Below are 19,367 nucleotides of genomic sequence, written 5' to 3'. Positions count from 1 at the left end.
TGAAATCTTTTGCGATCTTGTTAGGCCAATATTTTCCCAAAACAAGAAATGCTTTGCGTTTTACCTTTGCGATTTCTCCTTTGCCAGAATGAAGTTCTTGTCGACGCCTGGATGGCTTTTTTGTTGAAGACAACAGCGGAGCTATTACGAAACGCCCTCCTTTCACTCAGTAACAACGAAGTTCATTGTCCTAAAGAAAGATACTACTCTCTGATCACTGCTGTCGAAGGTGGCCGTGGAGTTAGCAGAGCTCATAGAAAGAGAAAGAATACTACGTTGGACTCTGTAAAGAGCAAGGTCGTCCTCGGGTAATACACACTGAAACAATGAGGTTCTATGTGTACGTCGATCAGCAACCGAGTACAACGCAGCACCAGCCAATGCTGGCTGACTGGTCCAGAATTTCTACGGCACCACGACGAGTAGTCAGAAGTCCTGAAAGGCAGGTTTGAACTAATTGGTCCTCCCTTTGACACTGACGTGCGGCCGCAAACAACTAGCCTTGCGACAACTGTGAGCATGAGAGTACTTGAGATCGGTAGGTTCGTGTGCTTCTCGAATTGGACCAGTTTGACACATGCGATGGCAGTTCTCGTACGTGCGGCGAGCCACTTTCGCAGCAGAAAGTCTGTGCAAGACCTTGTTTCACCGAATCTCACTGGCACCTGGTCTTTGAATTTAAGGATTTGCATAGGCGTCAGTGGCGTCAAGTCCAATGGCTCGCCGACTCTTTCTGGGGCCATTGGCGGCGCGACTTCTTGACCACGTGGCAGAGTCGCCGCAAGTGGCAGTTCCCAAAATGGAATAGCAAGTGTGGTGACTTAGTGCTCCTCAAGGACAAGAATGTGAACGCAACGAGTGGCCTATGGCACGTGCAGTGAAACGTTTCCCAGCGCGGATGGGAAAGTGTGAAAGGTTGAGGTGAAGACGGCGAGGTAGTGGTGTGGGGAAGACATTTTCCGGCCAGTGACCGCGACTGGTTTTCTTGTAGCTCACGAGGACTCATGCACTGTTCATTATCCTTCTTAGTGGTATCTTGCGATACCAGGCGGGGAGTGTGTCGGAACCATGTGTTTAAATCGCCGCAATTGCGGTTTCTATTACAAGTTTCGATTTAGCTCTTATATGCAAGCAACCTTGTATGCCTAGCATTCTGTGTTATCTTCTCTCAATCAATTTTTCGCTGTCTGTCCCGCCGACGTTGCCTCATTGTAGCAGCACCGCGTTATTGCCATGGTTGACGTACACTAAATCAAAGGTTTTACTGTGTTGTCGCCGTCTGTCATCTGTCCGAGGAGTGGCGGCTACATCAACGCGTGCCATGGAATCAGAACAACTTGTTTCGACTTAATTGCGGATGCATGACATACAATTATCTTGAAGGTGTCGACATCATTCTTTGCCAGCAGACAAATATGGAACAACACCAAACAAAAATTGCGGTGTGCATAAATGCCAGCTAAGCAGCAGCCGTGTGGGCGCAACGCTTGCGTCCAGAACCTTATCCCTATATAGTCGGCTCTTTTCCAGAACTACAAAGAAGCCGACGCAGAATCTGTCAAGGCCCGCCGACACCTAAAGTCCAAATGGTCTAAATGCAACGTAAGTAACGTTTTTGCCATCATGAATGCTCATCGACCAGCAAGCCACAGTAACGGGCATCCCACAGGAGCATAATAGTGGACAGAACAAATGACCCTTCTCGTGCACCGTTTTTGGCTTCTTCTCGGTGTTCATTCATTATTTATTTCACAGCGAGCCACCTTGTCACACATGACATTACGCCTGCAAAATCGACAACTGCCTTCCCCACAGATTTATATATCCAAAACGCAGCCCAACAACGCCGAGCCTGGCAGGTCAAATGCCTAGAAGGCACCCGGCACTGGCCTTAGATTATCGACAGCGCTGCTACGCTCACAGCAGGTGGCCGTTTATGAGAGTACCAAAAAGAGGCAGAAAAGGACGCGAAAATAGAGGTTTTTAGATTCCCCGTAAACGTCTTACCGCTTACGGATTACCGACTTAGAGGAGCCGTGGACGGCACTAGCAAAGTTAGTAGCAGCAAATTGTGACGTTTGGTGCAACAACAATGTTTTTCAATTATTTGTTTTTTGTGTTGCGTGAGTGTTTTATGTGAAGGGAAATTATAAAGGGCCGTTTCGTAAAACATTCGTATGCTAACGATTATGCTGGTGTCAGCGGTTGATACCAGTACTAACCTAAAATGTAATAGGCTACTGCTGTATTATCTTGCTGTGCCTTGAGGTTAAAGTCGGTGTCACATGTCGCTAACAGCGTTGTTGCTGCCGACCACATTTCGCGTAACGCGGTATTGGACAAACTGTAACATGTTTACGGACAATCTCAAATTCGCTTAGAAACTCTGTGCAACCGGATCTCCAGGCGAATTTCTCTTCCTCAATACCGGCCGGCAGTGTGAGAAATGTGTCATCCTGGTATTCCAGGATCACTATATCCACCGTTAACCCTTACAGTATAAGTGAATGCTCCCTCTTTTTTTTTAGTACCACTGCCTGTGAGGAAGGAAGCGGGAACCCTACCGCATTAGGTAAAGGATGAGCATAGGGCGAGAGCACTCGGCGACAGCAGTTCGCTTAAAGAGGACGTCGTAAAATCCAACATTTCGTATACATACGCATTAACCCAGCTTCCAAATGACATACTTTACCCGCCATTGTGGCTGAGTGGTTATGGCGTCCCCTTGCCGAGCACTAGGTCACTCGTTTGATTGCGGGCTGCGGCGGCCACATTTCGATGGGAATGAAATGTAAAAACGCTCATGTCTTCGATTAAGCTGCATGTTATGAACTGTGGTGATGAAAGTAATTGGGAGTCCCCCACTATGGAATCTCTCATAGTTACATAATTGCTAGGAAGAATGAATCACTCAAAATCATGTATTTCTTTCTGCTTTGCTAGAGCATGGCACTTGAGCAGGCTGAGCTTGCACTTACGTATGCTCAGAATACAGAAGCATACTCACCTTCATTAATATAGCTGTGTCGGATCACTTTGCATGAGTGGCAGTCTCGATAGGATATTGTCAGATTTACGCTGAATCCAGGGTCTGAAACGGAGTGAAAGATCAAAGTAGTTAGGCTAAGCTTTGTGCATGTTACTGAATAATAACAGTACCACAGAATCCTTCAAAATCTCCGGGATATTCGAGGCCTACACACGAAGGAATTGCGCACGTCTAATTATATATTGTGACGTAGACGAAGGAGAAATAGTAAGCCGGGAGGCTTTACTGGTTGCCCTGTTCTGGCGATGGTGCGTGCACCAGGTTTGCTACTATCTTGTCTTCTGTACGCCGCTTCAACACCAACACCAAGTGGCAGAAGCCCCGCCCCCCCTCCCCTTCGTTTATTTTTGAGAGGCAACGACAATATTCTTGCCAAGAGTACACACATACACCTGCTTAAACGCTGGAAACGAGGGATGATAGGTGTCCCGAGGAAGAGGAAGAGGGCGAGAGAAAACGAGACAACAACAGTCAGCGCATAAGCATGTGCACGCACATATCCAGATATGCAAAACTTTACGAGGAAAGAAAGATAGCTAAACTAACCCACCGCAAGTAACCGCAAGTAGTGCGAATGCTCGCAGGCTACTGCGTCAACTATGACTGCAGCCGTACGGCATTCATGGCTTCGTTGAGATTGTCAACGCGCAGACAAAACATCGTCCGGAAAGACCTCGTAGGTCATGTGAGTGAGGCCTCTAAAAACCTTACACCGTTGACATGGCATTGTCCATGCCACACGCGATTTTCTTGTAAAAGACACCTCTCCTGAGACAAAAGCAGGATAGGTCACGAGTAATGTGCCGAGGAAGCTTAGATTTTCGGCCCTCTAGTTTACGAATAGTTGACGAGCTCTTCGTCCGATCGCTCCCATGACATCAAGTGAGAATCAGAAACACCTACAAAACCCCTGAGGTTCTAGGGGTGCCCTCGAAAGCGCGTTGGCGTCTTCATGCTTGCACAGAGACTGTAGCCAATCATGATTCTAAATTCTTGCAAGCGCGCACTCCAAGGAGCTAGAGGGCTAGACACATATCTTAGACTGGCCAGCCAGCCAGCCCAGTGAGTGGCGTATTGTCATCGCCTTCATAGGGGGTCCATAATATAGGTGAGGCCAGAATTTTCTCGTTCCCCAGAAGGTTTTTTATTTATTTATTTTACAAGTACTGCCAGCCTTGTTACCAGGCCTTAGGCAGGAGTGGGCGTTTGAAACAAAACACGAGTATGAAATATGATCAAACAAGATAGCAGACACTGAACAAGAAGCTGCATAACAAACAACACAAGAGAAACCTTTTAACAATCATGATTTGAAGGGTAGAGACGTGGGATGAACGCTATGATTTATTCACAAAGTGTATAAAGAAAGGATGAAACTGTTGGACAGTCAACAGTTGTGGCGAATAATGCGTTCCATTCGGAAATCCCCACAAGAAGAAGGGCACGTCTCTCTGGTGAGCCGAGTGACGGGTTCGGCTATGATGGAAAGTTGGCAATGAATCGACGATAATAGCTTCCTGTAATCCACAGAGAAGCGTAGTGTTTCGTCATTCTTTTTAACTGGGAATGACTGGCGAGAACCACGAACTGCTGTCTGGTCGGATGACGTTACCCTTGAGCATATCTTCTATTGTGCCGGGGTAGCCTCGTGTTCTTTAGCGGAAACACGGTAAGGCTGTTTTCAAATAGGGCGGGCCTCATTGCTGGTAAGTGATTTTTGGTGAGAGGCGTTTGGCAGATATTGGAGGAAGAGGTGAGTCAGGATTGAAATTTCATTAAAAGGCCGTGAAGTGTAGCCTGAAATCTTCAAGTTTACGTGGATGTGGCCAGAAGAAGTCTGATCGGTCGGCACTTGCTCAAAAATAAAGCACATGGTGATGTCGGTTGCAGTATCTCCATAGGCCGGTGTTCATAGTGGAAATTCGTAAGGTGCCGGTGTTCATAGTGGAAATTCGTAAGGTGCCGCTGTTCATAGTGGAAATTCGTAAGGTGCCGCTGTTCATAGTGGAAATTCGTAACAAGTATCCGTAACCACCCGTCACGAACGTGTACAAGACTAAGGGCCGCGCCTACCCCTTGCAGCCATAAAAGCGAGACGCTGCTTTCAGTGGCCGCGTCGCCATCTTGAGCTGCTTCGGAAGGGCCCTCAAGCAGGACACTCGCTCTCGAAGGTAGGGTCAAGCTATCGTCCAAAATACGCAGCGCTGCCTTACGGTTGCTGCCAACGTCTCGCTCTGTGACACGTTCTGTGAGAAGGTCACGATGCAGGCACGACGGAAGTGCAGCCTTCCGTTCCTCTGAAATCTTCAAGTTTACGTCGATGTGGCCAAAAGAAGTGTGATGGGTCGGCACTTCCTCAAAAATGAAGCACTTGATGATGTCGGCTGTAGTATCTCCGTAGGCCATGCCAGTGCCGTACTCCGGAAGAAAGTTCATACCGAGAATAAGTTCACAAGGACAGTCGCACAGGATGACACAGGTGACTACGGATGTAGACGCACGAATTTGGATTCTGGCGGTGCAATATCTGCATAACGCTGTAAGCGAGAGCTGTGCGAGTTCACGTTCCAATCCACGGCGTAACAGCGTTCTAAATACCACCGTCAGTTTCCAACGTGTACTAGGATAATCCGCACCCCCATCCACAAAAGCATTGATCTGAAGACCGTCTATCAGCACAGATACATTAAGCGAGACCCCGTCAGCAAGTTCATATGAGCCGTCTGCGATTCTGTGTCACTGCACACAAGCGGGGATGAGTTGTCTTCATTACGTGTAGACCCTGCTGTCTTCATTAAATCTTCGTCATCAAGTCCACACTCCAATGCGAGGGCTTCTGCAAGTCGAGTTTAAGTGACCTCGTTTGCGAATACCGCTACTTCACTTTTCCCCGACGAGTGTTTGGCGAGCGCCGCTTTGCCGTCGCCTCGATACATGGGCAAAAAATGGTTGAGGATTGCCTCGTGGAGGGTTATCGAGACTGATACCGTCAAACAGGTATACCTATACATATATACGTATGCGCTAGATAATCTTCGCTTTCCCTTGGCCTCTGGTAAACTTCACGACGGGGCAAGTTAATGGAAAACGCGAATTCCGGTTCTGGCAGCAGGCGTCGTTGTCGTCGGTTTGCCCGATTCACGGGGTATCCACGAGCATAGGGTTCGTGTTCCGGTGGCTGGACGGGGTCTGACCCATTTCTTACGCAAATGTTCATGCAGACGAGTGACATAAGCTCAACGTTGGGATTTGACTAGTTGCTTAGGTATGACGATGGCGCGTGTTCTTGTGGCTCTACGGCCTCGTCTTCTATACGCCGCTGGCTTATACCACGTGGCAATAGACGCGATTTTTTTTTCTTTGGGGGGGGGGGGGGAACTCGTCAAGCTGTCTGTTTCAGCTTTTTCCCCCTTAGCTACCCCATCACGCTGATGAAAAAAAATAAAGGTTATTATTATTATTGTTATTATTATTATTATTATGATTTTCCGTGTGTCTGCGATGCCTCATACCATGCACTAGGGAGTAACACTACTATGCTTATACACTGCGCATGTGTCTCTCTACTACCCCATATGGGCCCAGCAAATGCATTAGCAGAGCTTCAAACTTGAGGCGGAGGGCAATCGTGCATTGTCACTAGGAACCATATTAGAGCCGGTGCATTAAAAGGAGAGCTTTCAAAGAAGTGAAGTATTGCTTTTTTTACAAGCACGGACATGTGCACAAAATACTAGGGACACTTTCGTGCAAAGACCCACTTTCGTTGTTCTTGTTTCGTCGCTTTTATGGCTCTTGTGCATGTGAGTATTCGTGCGTGCTAAAGAGCCCTTTATATCGTAATTTATTTAATTATTGGCTACTGTAGTCGAAGCCTTAGGGATTCCAACCTTTGCAGTTGGAATCCAAGGAGCCCCACCTGTATATAAGGAATGTATAGGTATACTAACGAACCTAGCCTGTTCACGCTATTAGGTCCCTAAATTAAGCTTCACCCACAGTATTAGTGAAAACGAATCAATATTCGCCCCTTTCCACCTCCCGGCACCCTTTACAAGCTACTTGTAGTCGAAGTGATCAGATATTTGTAATTTGCAACCGGAAGTACTTCCCACTGATGTAAGGCGCAACGTTCACGCGTGTTGGTAGTTGGTCCATATTTTTGCTCCTCACATAGACTTTGGGGAGTGGGTCATTTGTGCATGCATTTCGAAGGCCAGAAGAGTGCTAATGTTGCTCAGCAAGGCGGGGTTGTCCCAGTTACTGTCGCAGTAATCAAATTGACGTTTACGGAGGAGCCGCCGAAATTCCCATAATATCTTCTAATGTCTCCTCATATATCTATTTCAAAAAAGAAAGAAACAGTTACCGCCCACTTAGTTTTCCCACAAATATTCGCAGAACGAAAGAATGAAAGATTGCTTACGGTCAACGGGCTGCACGTTGAGAATGTTTTTTGCTGTGTACCCAGGCGATGACATCAGCTTGAACGTTGTGTTTCTGAAAAAGAAAAAAAAACGTCGCGGCTGTGGGAGGCATTAGAAACCTTTTGTCGCAGAAAATACGAAGCCCGTGTCATTGATTCCCGATGGCCACATCGGAGGCATCTACCATAACCCTAGTTGGTGCGTCAAAACGGGGATATACAAGCAGACTTGCATCTGCAACGGCTTGCTTGGCAGTCACAAAAGCAGACTGTGCCTGAGACAACGATGTTATTGTCGAAGGCGGGCTCCGTGGCACTTTCAAGAAGTCGTTGAGCGGCTGCTGTAAGGCTGCACAGTGTGGAATGAAACGGCCGTGAAAAATTGACGAGGCCCAAGACGAGGACCGACACGTAAGCTGCAGAGCCTGTGACTGGAGCCTACGCCCCACCACTTCTTTATATTTTTCATTAGCCGCTTTACATGAATGCGACAGTGGCGCAGTGCATCGCATTTCTAGTGCATCGCATTCATGTAAACAGCGGTAATGCGCTAGAAAGGCGCATCGCATTAACGTGCCATGCGAGCGTAGATTTACGGGTGCAAGTCGACTCCCGCACGTGGCGCTCCCTTAATGCGCTGCATGTAAACGGCGTCGCTTCGCCTTTCCCAAATGCGCTTGGAAATTCGATCCGCTACTATCGCATTCATGTAAACGCGGCTATTGTTCCTCTGTGTGCGCCCCCTGGCATCGTGAGATGCGGGTGCTACAATTCCATTAGTTGCGCCATCGTATCACTTTTCCGAGGATGCGACAGGCCAAGAAATTTCAACGTTTTTTTTTTTTTTTTTTTTTTTTTTTTACAGTGAAACTGTTCTTAGTTGACCCTTCGCCTTCTGTCCGGTGTCAAGCAGGTCGCGTGATCAGGAGAAGAGAGCCGCGCCGGGGGAGGGCAGGATACGTGACCAGCAGAGAAGAGGCGTGCTGGGAGAGGAGGCGACCAATAAGAGGGCGCGCACGGGGGGAGGAGGCGGCCAATGAGATGGCGAGAGAAATAGAGGCGATAAAAGAGGGCGTTTCTGCGCAGCGTGGTTGTCAGTCGGATCGCGGCGCGCAAAAACACCTTCTCTTATCGCCTGTCCTTCTCGCGGCCCAGCGCGGCCTCTCATTGGTCGCGTGACGATGATGATGATGATGATTTAATGGCATCCCGTTTGAAACGGAGAGGTGACAAATAGTCACCTAGTCTGCTTGATTTAATCAGGTATACTATACGTGTTCTTTATCTAGCATTTTTATATACTTCTTATTATTCTCTTGCTTTTTTTTTCTTCAAAATCTACCTTGTACCACTACCTATGATTTCAAGAGATCAGGTCGTATTGATCTGTTCCCGGAATTTTTTTCACCAGTACTCTAATCGTCTCTTGCTTATCTCTACGGCTGATCTGTTGATGTTTCCTTCCACTTTAAACCCAAGCGCTTCTGGAATATGTGCGTTACCTACGGTTCTCGCTGGGTGGATCCCGTCGCATTCCATTAGGATGTGCTGAGTGGTCTCTGGATCTGTACTGCAGCATACACATGCCTCATCTAGTTCCGAATATTTGCTCTGGTATGTTTTGGTCCTTAGGCAACCGACTCGAGCCTCAAATAGCAAAGCACTGCCCTTTGTGTTATCGCACAGATTTTCCCTTCTAATTTCTTTCCTCTCATTCTTGTAAATTGCCATTGTCCTTTTTGTTTCCATCCTTTGCATCCAATTCACGGTCTCTATTTCTCTCACTTTCTTTCTGATGACTCCTGGTAGTCTATTGACAGTTTCGATTTCCTGTACTTGGCCAACTTCCTTGACCTCTTCCTCCATTCTGTGTCCGCGCTTTTCAGGTACAGATACTTGTGCACTTTAGCTGCCCATTTAGTTTCAACCATGTTCCTGAGCCTTTCTTCACAACTAATTTTGCTCTGTGCTTCTCTGACTTCAAAAGAGGCCCAACCCATGTCACCCTGCATTGCCTCATTTGTGGTTTACCGTGGGCTCCCAAAGCCAACCGGCCTACTGATCTTTGGTTAACTTCCAACCCCCGACAAGATATTCGATTTTAAGCATGGAATAGCATTTGCGAACGTTAGCGCTGGCACCATTACTCCTTTCCGGGTTCCACGCACCGCCTCATACTTATTGTGGCCCCACAGTGCTCTGTGTTTCATTATTGCTGCATTACGCTTCCCCTTTATTTTCAGATTATCTTGGTGGTTGGTTGAGTAATTCTTTCCTTCGTTTATGTGTACCCCGAGTTACCTATATTGCTTGACTATGGGTATGACTTGCCGTTGAATTCACACCACGTAATTACTCGTCTTTTCATTAAAGATCATTTATTCCTGATTTCTCTGTGCTAAGCTTAAGGCCTAGGTTTATCGCTGCATTCCCACAGATATTCGCAAGTATCTGTAAATCGTTTTTTTACTGTCCGCCAGTAGCACAACGTCGTATGCGTACATCAGTCCAGGGACCTTTTGTTGCAGCCATTTGTCCATTATGCATGTAGGAGAAGTCAAACCTTAATTCGCTGTTTTCCATTCTTCTTTCTATACCCTTAACGTAAAGCGCGAACAACAATGGAGATAAAGGACATCCTTGCTTCAATTCTTTGTGAATTCCCACCATTTCATCTCCTTTTCGACCTTCCCATACAACTTGTACTTTGTTGTCTCTATATATCTCCCTCAGCAGCTCCACGAAATCGTCATCTACGCCTTCGTGCTTAAGAATATTCCATAACAATTCCCTGTATACGTTTCATAAGCTCCTTCAATATCTAGAAATGCTATTGAAAAAGGTATTTCTGGGCTATTGAAATATTAATGCTATGAGTTAGTACAAACATATTGTTACGGGGATAACGTTTATTTAGGGAGTGAGTATGGCTATATACAAGGTTTGGGACAAGCAGCAGCGACGGATGCAAGGCTGTCGCGCGCCTCTGGCCACTTCGTCGCCGTCGTCTTCGTCCGACCGACAGTAGCAGCCCCTTCACTGTCTCGTGGCACTACCCCCCCGGGGCGAGAGCGCCGACCCGGTGCTTGCTACGACAGACCAGAGGGTCCAGTTACGTATGGCTTAAGTCTCGCAACGTGCACGATAGCAGAGGTTGGGGGCGTAGACGGCGCTGGTGCGGTGACTGGCTCGATCTCATACGTAACGTCGGTGATTTGACGTAGCACCCTGTAAGGACCATCGTAGCGGGACAACAGCTTTTCGGAGAGGCCGATGCGGCGGGACGGAGACCACAGTAGCACGAGAGCGCCTGGGGAGTAAGAAACGTCTCTGTGGCGACTATCATACAGGGCTTTCTGGGAAGCTTGAGACACTGTGAGCCGTTCACGTGCGATCTGGCGAGCTGTGTCGGCGCGCGCTAGGGCGTCGCGAACGTACGTGGTGGTTGAGCTGACAGAAAGTAAAGTATCGAGAGGCAGGGAAGGTTCGCGTCCATACAGGAGATAAAACGGGGAGTAGCCAGTAGTGTTATGACGGGACGAGTTGTAGGCGAAAGTAACGGACGGCAAAGTAGCGTCCCAATCGCGGTGATCGGCGGAGACGTACATGGAAAGCATATCGGTCAGAGTTCGGTTCAGGCGCTCTGTGAGTCCATTCGTTTGGGGGTGATAAGCAGTTGTGAGCGTGTGGTGGGTAGAGCAGGAACGAAGGATGTCATCGATGACGCGAGACAGAAAGTATCGGCCTTGATCGGTCAGAAGCTGTCGAGGAGCACCATGATGCAGGATGATGTCATGAAGGAGAAAGTCGGCGATATCCGTAGCGCAACTGGTTGGGAGGGCACGGGTAATGGCGTATCGCGTCGCGTAGTCGGTCGCTACGGCGACCCACTTGTTGCCTGATGTCGAGGTTGGAAAGGGACCAAGAAGGTCGAGCCCAACACGAAAGAATGGTTCGGCGGGAATGTCTATCGGGTGAAGCAGACCGGCAGGTAACATAGCTGGCCTCTTGCGGCGCTGGCATTTGTCGCAGCTAGCGACATATCGTTGGACGGAGCGATAGAGACCAGGCCAGAAGAAACGGCGCCTGACGCGATCATAAGTGCGGGTGACACCAAGGTGACCAGCAGTGGGCTCATCGTGAAGCTGGCGAAGGACATCTGACTGCAGATGGGCAGGCACGACAAGGAGGCGTTCAGGGCCCTCAGGATGCATATTATGGCGGTATAAGGTGCCGTCCTGAAGGAAGAACAAGTGGAGGGAAGGGTCGGGTGTGGCGGAGTTGAGACTGTCGATGATAGACCGTAAAGCCGAGTCGCGGCGTTGTTCGTCCCGTATATTAACGAGGTCCGAGATAGAAAAGACGCAGGCGTCGGTGTCTTGCTCGGAGACGTCAGGGGAATCCACGGGATGCCGTGAGAGACAGTCGGCATCTTGATGAAGCTGACCGGACTTGTGCACCACTGAAAACGAGTATTCTTGGAGGCGCAGAGCCCAACGACCAAGGCGTCCTGTAGGGTCTTTGAGCGAAGAAAGCCAACAGAGGGCGTGATGATCAGTTACGACGGTAAAGGTGCGGCCAAACAGGTAGGGACGAAATTTGGCGACAGCCCAGACAAGAGCAAGACACTCTCGTTCCGTGATGGAGTAATTCTTCTCCGGTGCGGACAGGAGGCGGCTAGCGTACGCAATAACACAGTCGTGGCCGCTCTGACGCTGAGCGAGGACGGCACCGATTCCATGGCCGCTGGCATCTGTGCGAAGTTCCGTCGGTGCAGTCGGATCAAAATGCGCTAAAATAGGGGAAGTCGTCAGGGCATCTATAAGCGCCGAAAAGGCAGCAGCTTGGGGTGAGCCCCATGTAAAAGCAACGTCTTTTTTGAGGAGCGCAGTAAGGGGACGCGCAATGTCGGCGAAATTACGAATAAAACGTCGGAAATAGGAGCACAATCCTATAAAACTGCGTACGTCTTTGACCGAACAAGGTACAGGAAAATGCTTCACGGCGCGAACTTTTTCAGGATCGGGCTGGACACCTGTCGCGTTGACGAGATGGCCAAGTACGGTTATTTCACGGCGTCCGAAACGGCATTTTGAGGCGTTGAGTTGGAGACCGGCATTGCGGAATACCTCGAGAATGGTGGAGAGGCGCTGAAGATGGCTGTCAAATGTTGGCGAAAAAACAATGACATCGTCAAGGTAGCACAAGCAGGTGGACCATTTCAAGCCACGAAGAAGCGAATTCCATCATGCGCTCGAATGTGGCCGGCGCATTGCAAAGGCCGAAAGGCATCACTTTAAAGTGATAGAGGCCATCGGGAGTTACGAATGCGGTTTTTTCGCGGTCCAGTGGGTCAACAGAAATCTGCCAATAACCTGAGCGAAGGTCAATAGATGAGAAATATTGGGCGCCGTGAAGACAGTCGAGTGCGTCGTCGATACGGGGCAAGGGATAGACGTCCTTTTTCGTGATCTTGTTTAGGTGTCGATAGTCAACACAAAATCGCCAGGTGTTGTCCTTTTTCTTGACCAGCACAACAGGAGCGGCCCAAGGACTCGAGGACGGTTCGATGATGTTCTTGGCCAGCATTTTATCGACTTCCTGTTGGATTATGGCGCGTTCCGCAGCGGAAACGCGATAAGGGCGCCGGTGAACCGGTTGAGCATCACCGGTGTGGATGGAGTGCTGAACAACTGTTGTCTGGCCTAAAGGGCGATTTTCGAGATCAAAGATATCGGAATACGACAGCAAGACCCGGCGAAGATCTTCTGCTTGCGTATGCGAAAGGTCGGCTGATATCATTTTCTCGAAATTGGCGCATAGCGACGAGGTGGCTGTGAGAGAGCCGGAAACAGTTCGAGGGCCGTCGACGGCTAACACAGAAATCGCGCATTCTTGCAACGACGACATGGTGGCAAGCGCGATGCCAGCAGGTAGCACGTGGGTTGAAAGACCAAAGTTCAAAAGCGGCAGGCAGGTTTTGTTGTCGCGTACGGTAACCACAGTGTGCGGGAGAACGACAGAGTGCATCAGGACCACGTCGAGAATCGGGGAAACAACGTATTCACCATCGCACACAGGAGGAGAGGGACTTAATGGGACGTACGTGGAGGCTTGCGGTGGCAGGTGGAGGAACTCGACAGAACATAAGCGGCTGGGAGTGTCCGATAGTACGTGGGCGTCGAAAGGGAGCTCCAGTTGAAGTACACCTGTGGAGCAGTCGATAAGGGCTGAGTGCGTCGAGAGAAAGTCTAGGCCGAGGATCACGTCGTGGGGACACTGCGCAAGCACGGCAAACAAACCAATGGTCTGATGGCCAGCAATGCACACTCGGGCGGTGCACATACCAAGAACGGCAGACGAGCTGCCATCAGCGACCCGTACTGTGCTCTGAATTGCGGGCGTAATCACTTTGCGGAGCTGAGTACGGAGAGCAGCGCTCATTATTGAAATCTGCGCTCCGGTGTCTATGAGGGCCGTAACGGTGACGTCGTCCACTTGAATGTCCAGAAGGTTTCGGCGCGTAGATACAGTCAACAGAGGATTTGTATATCGGGTCACTGATGCAGCGTCACCTCCGGGAGCTGCACGGCTTAGTTTTCCGGAGCGTAGGTGCCAGGCCGTGCAGGGGACGATGGCCGGTATGGTCGCGGCGATCGAGATCGACGGCCTTGTGGGGACTGGTGAGCGGCTAAACCTGGAGTGTGGAGCGGCGGCATCGGAAGCATCGGAAGCATGTGGATCAGAGCGAGGGGAAAACCGTCGAATGTTGCCTCCAGGACGACGCCAAGATCCAGTACTCCAGTTTGAAGGCGACGACCAGCTACTGCGGCAGTGACGGGCAATGTGTCCAACGCGAGAGCAGTTGAAACATATGGGTCGGTCGTCTGCCGTCCTCCAGTCAGCCGGGTTTCTGTAGCGCGAAGGGTAGACCTGGTTCTGGGTGACATTTGCAGGGGTACGTTCGGATGTACGAATGGAACAGACGGCCGATGATAATCCCATGTTCGCGAACTCCTGGCGGACGACTGCTTTTATTAGTGACACGGTGGGCAGGTTGGCTGACTGAACGTCTGGAAGAACGGCCGTAGGAGCTAGAGCTTCAAGTTCGCGGCGGACAATACGCGTTACATCTTCTGACGCTGTAGCCGGTACAGGCGTCGGTGGGTCTTCGCATGATGATGTGGCGGCAGTGTTAGGTAGCCGAAGGAACTGGCGGGTGATGCGGCGACTCTTCGCTTGTTCAAAGCGCTGGCATTCCTTAACTATGGCGTCGAACGTCGTACAGTCCTTACACACCAGTAGATTAAACGCGTCGTCGGCTATTCCTTTCAAAATATGCGAAGTCTTGTCATCTTCGGCGATTTGTGCGTCAACTTTTCGACAAAGGCCCAGGACGTCCTGTATGTACGAAATGTACGCTTCAGTGGTCGTCTGGATACGAGATCCCAACTCCTTTTTAGCGGCCTGCTGTCGGTCAAATGATCTGCCGAACAACTCACGCAGCTTCGCCTTGCAAGCGTCCCAACTTGTAAGATCTTCTTCATGCGTCCGGTACCACACGCGTGCCGTCCCTTTCAGATAGAATATCGCGTTGGCTAACATAACCGTGGGGTCCCACCTGTTGCGGTTGCTGACGCGTTCGTACATGTCGATCCAGTCTTCGACATCCAAGCCATCTGTGCCAGAAAAGGTTCCCGGGTCTTGTGGGTGCAAAAGAATCACAGGAGCCGGTGGCTGCTGCACCGTCGACACTTCACTGGTCATCGCGGAGCAACCAAGACGGCGACCGCTTCGAAGTTCCGTGCTTGGTTGACGGAGCCGGTACGTTGACAGGTTTACCCAGCACCTCCACCAAAGATGTTACGGGGATAACGTTTATTTAGGGAGTGAGTATGGCTATATACAAGGTTTGGGACAAGCAGCAGCGACGGATGCAAGGCTGTCGCGCGCCTCTGGCCACTTCGTCGCCGTCGTCTTCGTCCGACCGACAGTAGCAGCCCCTTCACTGTCTCGTGGCAATATTTTCCTCTAAGCATCCGCCTAGCCTGAAACCATTCTGTAGTTCCCCGAATACATGGTTTTTCTCCACCCACTTCAACAGTTCTAATTTTATGGCGTGCATTACCATTCTATATATCACCGACGTTACTGTAACTGGCCTGTGCGAGCTCGGCTTATCCTTATCTCCTTCACCTTTGTAGATGAGGTTCATCTGCTTTTTCGCCATCCAAGTGGAATTTTCTTTGTTCTAATCACTTGCTCTATGGCCTCGTGGGCTTCTCCCCCCTGCGCGCGTCCTCTCATTGGTCGCATCTTCCCCCCAGCACGCCTCACCTCTGCTGGTCCCGTAACCTGCCCTCTCTCGGCGCGGCTCTCATCCTCTCCTGGTCCTACATGATCCGGCAAATAAGAACCAAGATAAGAGGTATGGGGGAGGAGGACACGCTTCGGATTGTCCAAGCCTTCGTCGTGTCTCGAATAACTTAAGCTACTCCATACGCACTACACAACGCGACGGAATTCAAGAAAATCAACACAATGATCAGAAAGGCATATAAGCAGGTGATCAGTACGGCCACAGAACGCCTACTACGATTACGGGTGCACAACACGGCTGAGGAACTGATGGAGGCACATTTATCTAGCCAGCGAATAAGGTTGGCGGTTACGGAAGCGTGGAGGTCCTCTTACGCATGGGGCTCTGCTCCACTTAGCCATCCGCCACCTCAGATATGACCTTGCCCCATGCCATCCGGAGTAATATCACAGTACCTCCCCTACCTCACAACATGCACCCAGTGCACCATGTACAGCAAAGGGAGGTCTGGGCCCGGGCCACTCACACGCAGTACGGGAGTCAAGCCTCTACAGCCTACCCGGATGCGGGATCTTACCCCAGACGCACAACCACAACAGCCACCGCAGTCTCCAGCAAAGAACACCGGAGCTGCCATTCCGCTCACCCGAAACAATCCGCTCCAAGCCGAGGAAGCGACCATAGCCCTCCCGATCTCCCAGAGTTTGAACACATCGTGACCGACTCCCAACAGGTTTACAGCAACTTCGCTAGTGGCAGAATCCATGTCACTACGCTCAAGATCATCAATCAAAAGCGACCAAAGAGATCAGTCAGGATCATCTGGGCGCCAGCTCATCACGGTATTCCTGGCAATGAGGTGGACAACCACGTGGCTCGAGATTTGACCCACCGTGACGACGCCAAGGAATCCGAACCCGAGCGCATGCACACTCTAGTCTCGTACCAAGACATCCCACACTACTACAAGCTAAGCCGCAGAACATGCGCACCCCCGCTCAAGTCCCTACCTAGAGAGCAGGAGCGATTCCTCCGAGTTGTATAGGTTAATAGATTCCCCCACCCAACCAGAAATCACCTCATAGCCCCTACAGAATTCTTTCCGCAATGCTTCTGTGCAATGCTTCTGCGCAACGCTTCTGCGCAGAGCCCGGGTCCCTCAGGCACATAGTAGGGGGTTGCAGACAGGTACCGCTAAATCCTCCGAACTCTTATCACACCAAAGAGCTTTGGGAGAGAGCCTTGACCAGCTCCGACCTCGAGGATCTACAACGGCTGATCAGCGGCCCGAGCTCAAGGCATTCTGGAAAGAGGACGCCTCTCCAAAGCTTCATTTGCCTAATAAAGATGTTTATTCTCTCTCACTCTCTCTGCGCGGCGCACCCTTTCGGATAACGCGCAACGCAAAAGGCTTCTGCCGACGCCGTCCGCGTTTCCCCGCGTTCGCACCGAACGCGCGTGGTGTGCGTGACTGCAGCTGATGCCTCTCCCGGCCGCCCGGCAAGTTTCGACCAGAGAACTGGACACTCGCCAAGTAGCATGGGCAGTCACTGCCTCTTCTCGCCTCGCAACGTTTCAGCAGAAAACTTCCGGTTGCAGATATGTGTTTACTTGTGTTTGTGCAATTGCATCACGTGCAACACATGTACATATAACGTTCGTAACACTCGGTATAACTAACACAGCTTCGCTGTTCGACCATCTTCACGCAGTCGAAAGGACGGTAATTTCTTTTATAGCATCAGGACGGGAAACTAAACAGGTCGGTTAGATCACCCTTTTGAACCTGAAAGCTGCAAGTATAGCCATTTTTATCGGCACACCTAAATAAGCTGCGCTTTCACGATGAGTTTGTCACTCCCAGATTTATTGGCAAGCCTAGATAAGCGCCTCCTGCTTTATGCATTTTCGGTAGATACGACCTAATATGAGCATTGTATTGTAGGGCAACATTGTGTTTAAAACTTCTCGTGGTGTCTTTGTAGACTTTTGTGTCCTTGCTTAAATTTTACCTATGCGGCAAGTTTGTGCAAGTGAATGAGTAGGTCGTTACCAGTGGAGGCGTACTTCTATCGGATTAGACCATGCTGCTGTGGTGTCAAACATCTTCTACGGCCGCTACCTTAAAAAAAAAGATGCGGCATGGTGCGTCGCGTCGTCGTCAATGGGCGAGCGCGTCTCGGCTAATTTTTAGTTGTGGCCGCTGTTTTTAGTCAGGAGGCCACGGCTCCGGTACGCAAGGCAGACGCCGGTTCATGCTTCAGTGTGGTTGTCTCAGGATTTATGTGTGTTGGTGTGCTTTTTCGTGCGCATTCTCGTCTGCGTTTTTTTTTATCTGATCGTGTGTGTGAGCAGTTTGCCTCATGCTTCCTGTGCTTGAGTACGGTTCGTTGGTGTGCGCGTGTGTGGCAGACGTTTTTTTTTTTTTCTAGCGGTGTGATGCCGCGAAGCTGTTGTGTGCCGCTGTGCAACTTGACCGAGCGAAGAGACGCTACTGAAGTAACACGAATTCCCCTGCGATCGACAGCGCCGGGAAGCGTGGCTGAAGAATATTTCTCGCGAAGGGCCGTCAGGGAAATGAAGCAAGTGAGAGCCAAGTGACAGGTCGCTGGTATGTTCATTACATTTCCCCGAGAATGACTATAAAAAGAGCACGAAGATTGGGCTTTTGCATCTGACTGCGGTCCCGACTTTCTTTCCCGGTTATCCGCAGTACATTCGTTATTTGTAATTAAGTTGCAGTAAAAGTGTTAATGGGTTCATCGAATCATTTCACACTCCTGTCGCCTGCCCCTACAGTTATAAATTTTCCACACGCTCACGTACATTCATGAGTGGTTTCCAATTCGTGACTTAACAACGTACATCCAGGCACATGGCCAAAACTTTTTTCTTGTTGGAAGGAGGGTGCACGAGAGGGCTAACAAGGTGCGTTTCATACCAAGCGCGGGGTGATTGGAGCTGTTGGGAGGGACATGGCCAACAGAAACACGGGCAAGATCTGAAATGACCAGCGCGTAAAAAAAACGGAGGCAGAAGGAAGAAGCGTACACAGAACAAGCGCGTGTCATTTCTGCCTATCTTATGTTGTCACCGTTTCTTTACGCGCTACTGATTTCATGTCATACATCTTTACTAACCTGCCCAACCTGCCACACTTGTCAGATTGCAGAAAACAGAGAGATAGAGGAAAAGTTAAATTTCAGGAGAAAAAGGCGTCAGGGCCCTTTGGTCACCCTTCTCAGTGCCTGCATCACTCACTGCTTCGTCTTGAAGAAACACGTCAACTCTCGATTATTCGTAATACAGAACTTCTTTTCATTTCAGGTTAGTCGAGCGAGCAGCCTTCATGGAGAGCATTGAGGCCTACTCTACAAACGATTGGCACTCCTAGGGCAGACTATTCACATATGTTGGGTAATCGGCACTTATAATAACGACTTCAATATTTAACCTGTAACGTGCAATTATAAAACACGTTATTTAGGGCCACATTAGGGTGACTGTCGCGCATACCAACGCGGCTGTGGAAGCGCTTCTCCGAACGGTTGTACCTAGAGTTACTCTATATG

At 49.8% G+C, this 19,367-nt stretch overlaps 1 protein-coding gene across 1 annotated transcript in view; it reads right to left on the bottom strand.

The window, feature by feature from the left end:
• The window catches only part of LOC125943756 (uncharacterized), a 46,919-nt gene that overhangs the window by 8,907 nt on the left and 18,645 nt on the right, over positions 1–19,367 (bottom strand). Inside the window, exons 3-4 of the mRNA XM_049663262.1 lie at positions 7,476–7,549; positions 3,008–3,091 (exon numbers count right to left, since the gene is read on the bottom strand). Coding sequence (XP_049519219.1) covers positions 3,008–3,091; positions 7,476–7,549 — 158 coding nt within the window. The remainder of the gene's footprint in view (positions 1–3,007; positions 3,092–7,475; positions 7,550–19,367) is intronic.

The sequence above is a fragment of the Dermacentor silvarum genome, chromosome 3 (assembly GCF_013339745.2).
Source record: "Dermacentor silvarum isolate Dsil-2018 chromosome 3, BIME_Dsil_1.4, whole genome shotgun sequence".
In the NCBI taxonomy this organism is placed as follows: domain Eukaryota; kingdom Metazoa; phylum Arthropoda; class Arachnida; order Ixodida; family Ixodidae; genus Dermacentor; species Dermacentor silvarum.
The sequence above is the reverse complement of the archived record's forward strand: the minus strand, read 5'-3'. Positions and strand labels throughout refer to the sequence as shown.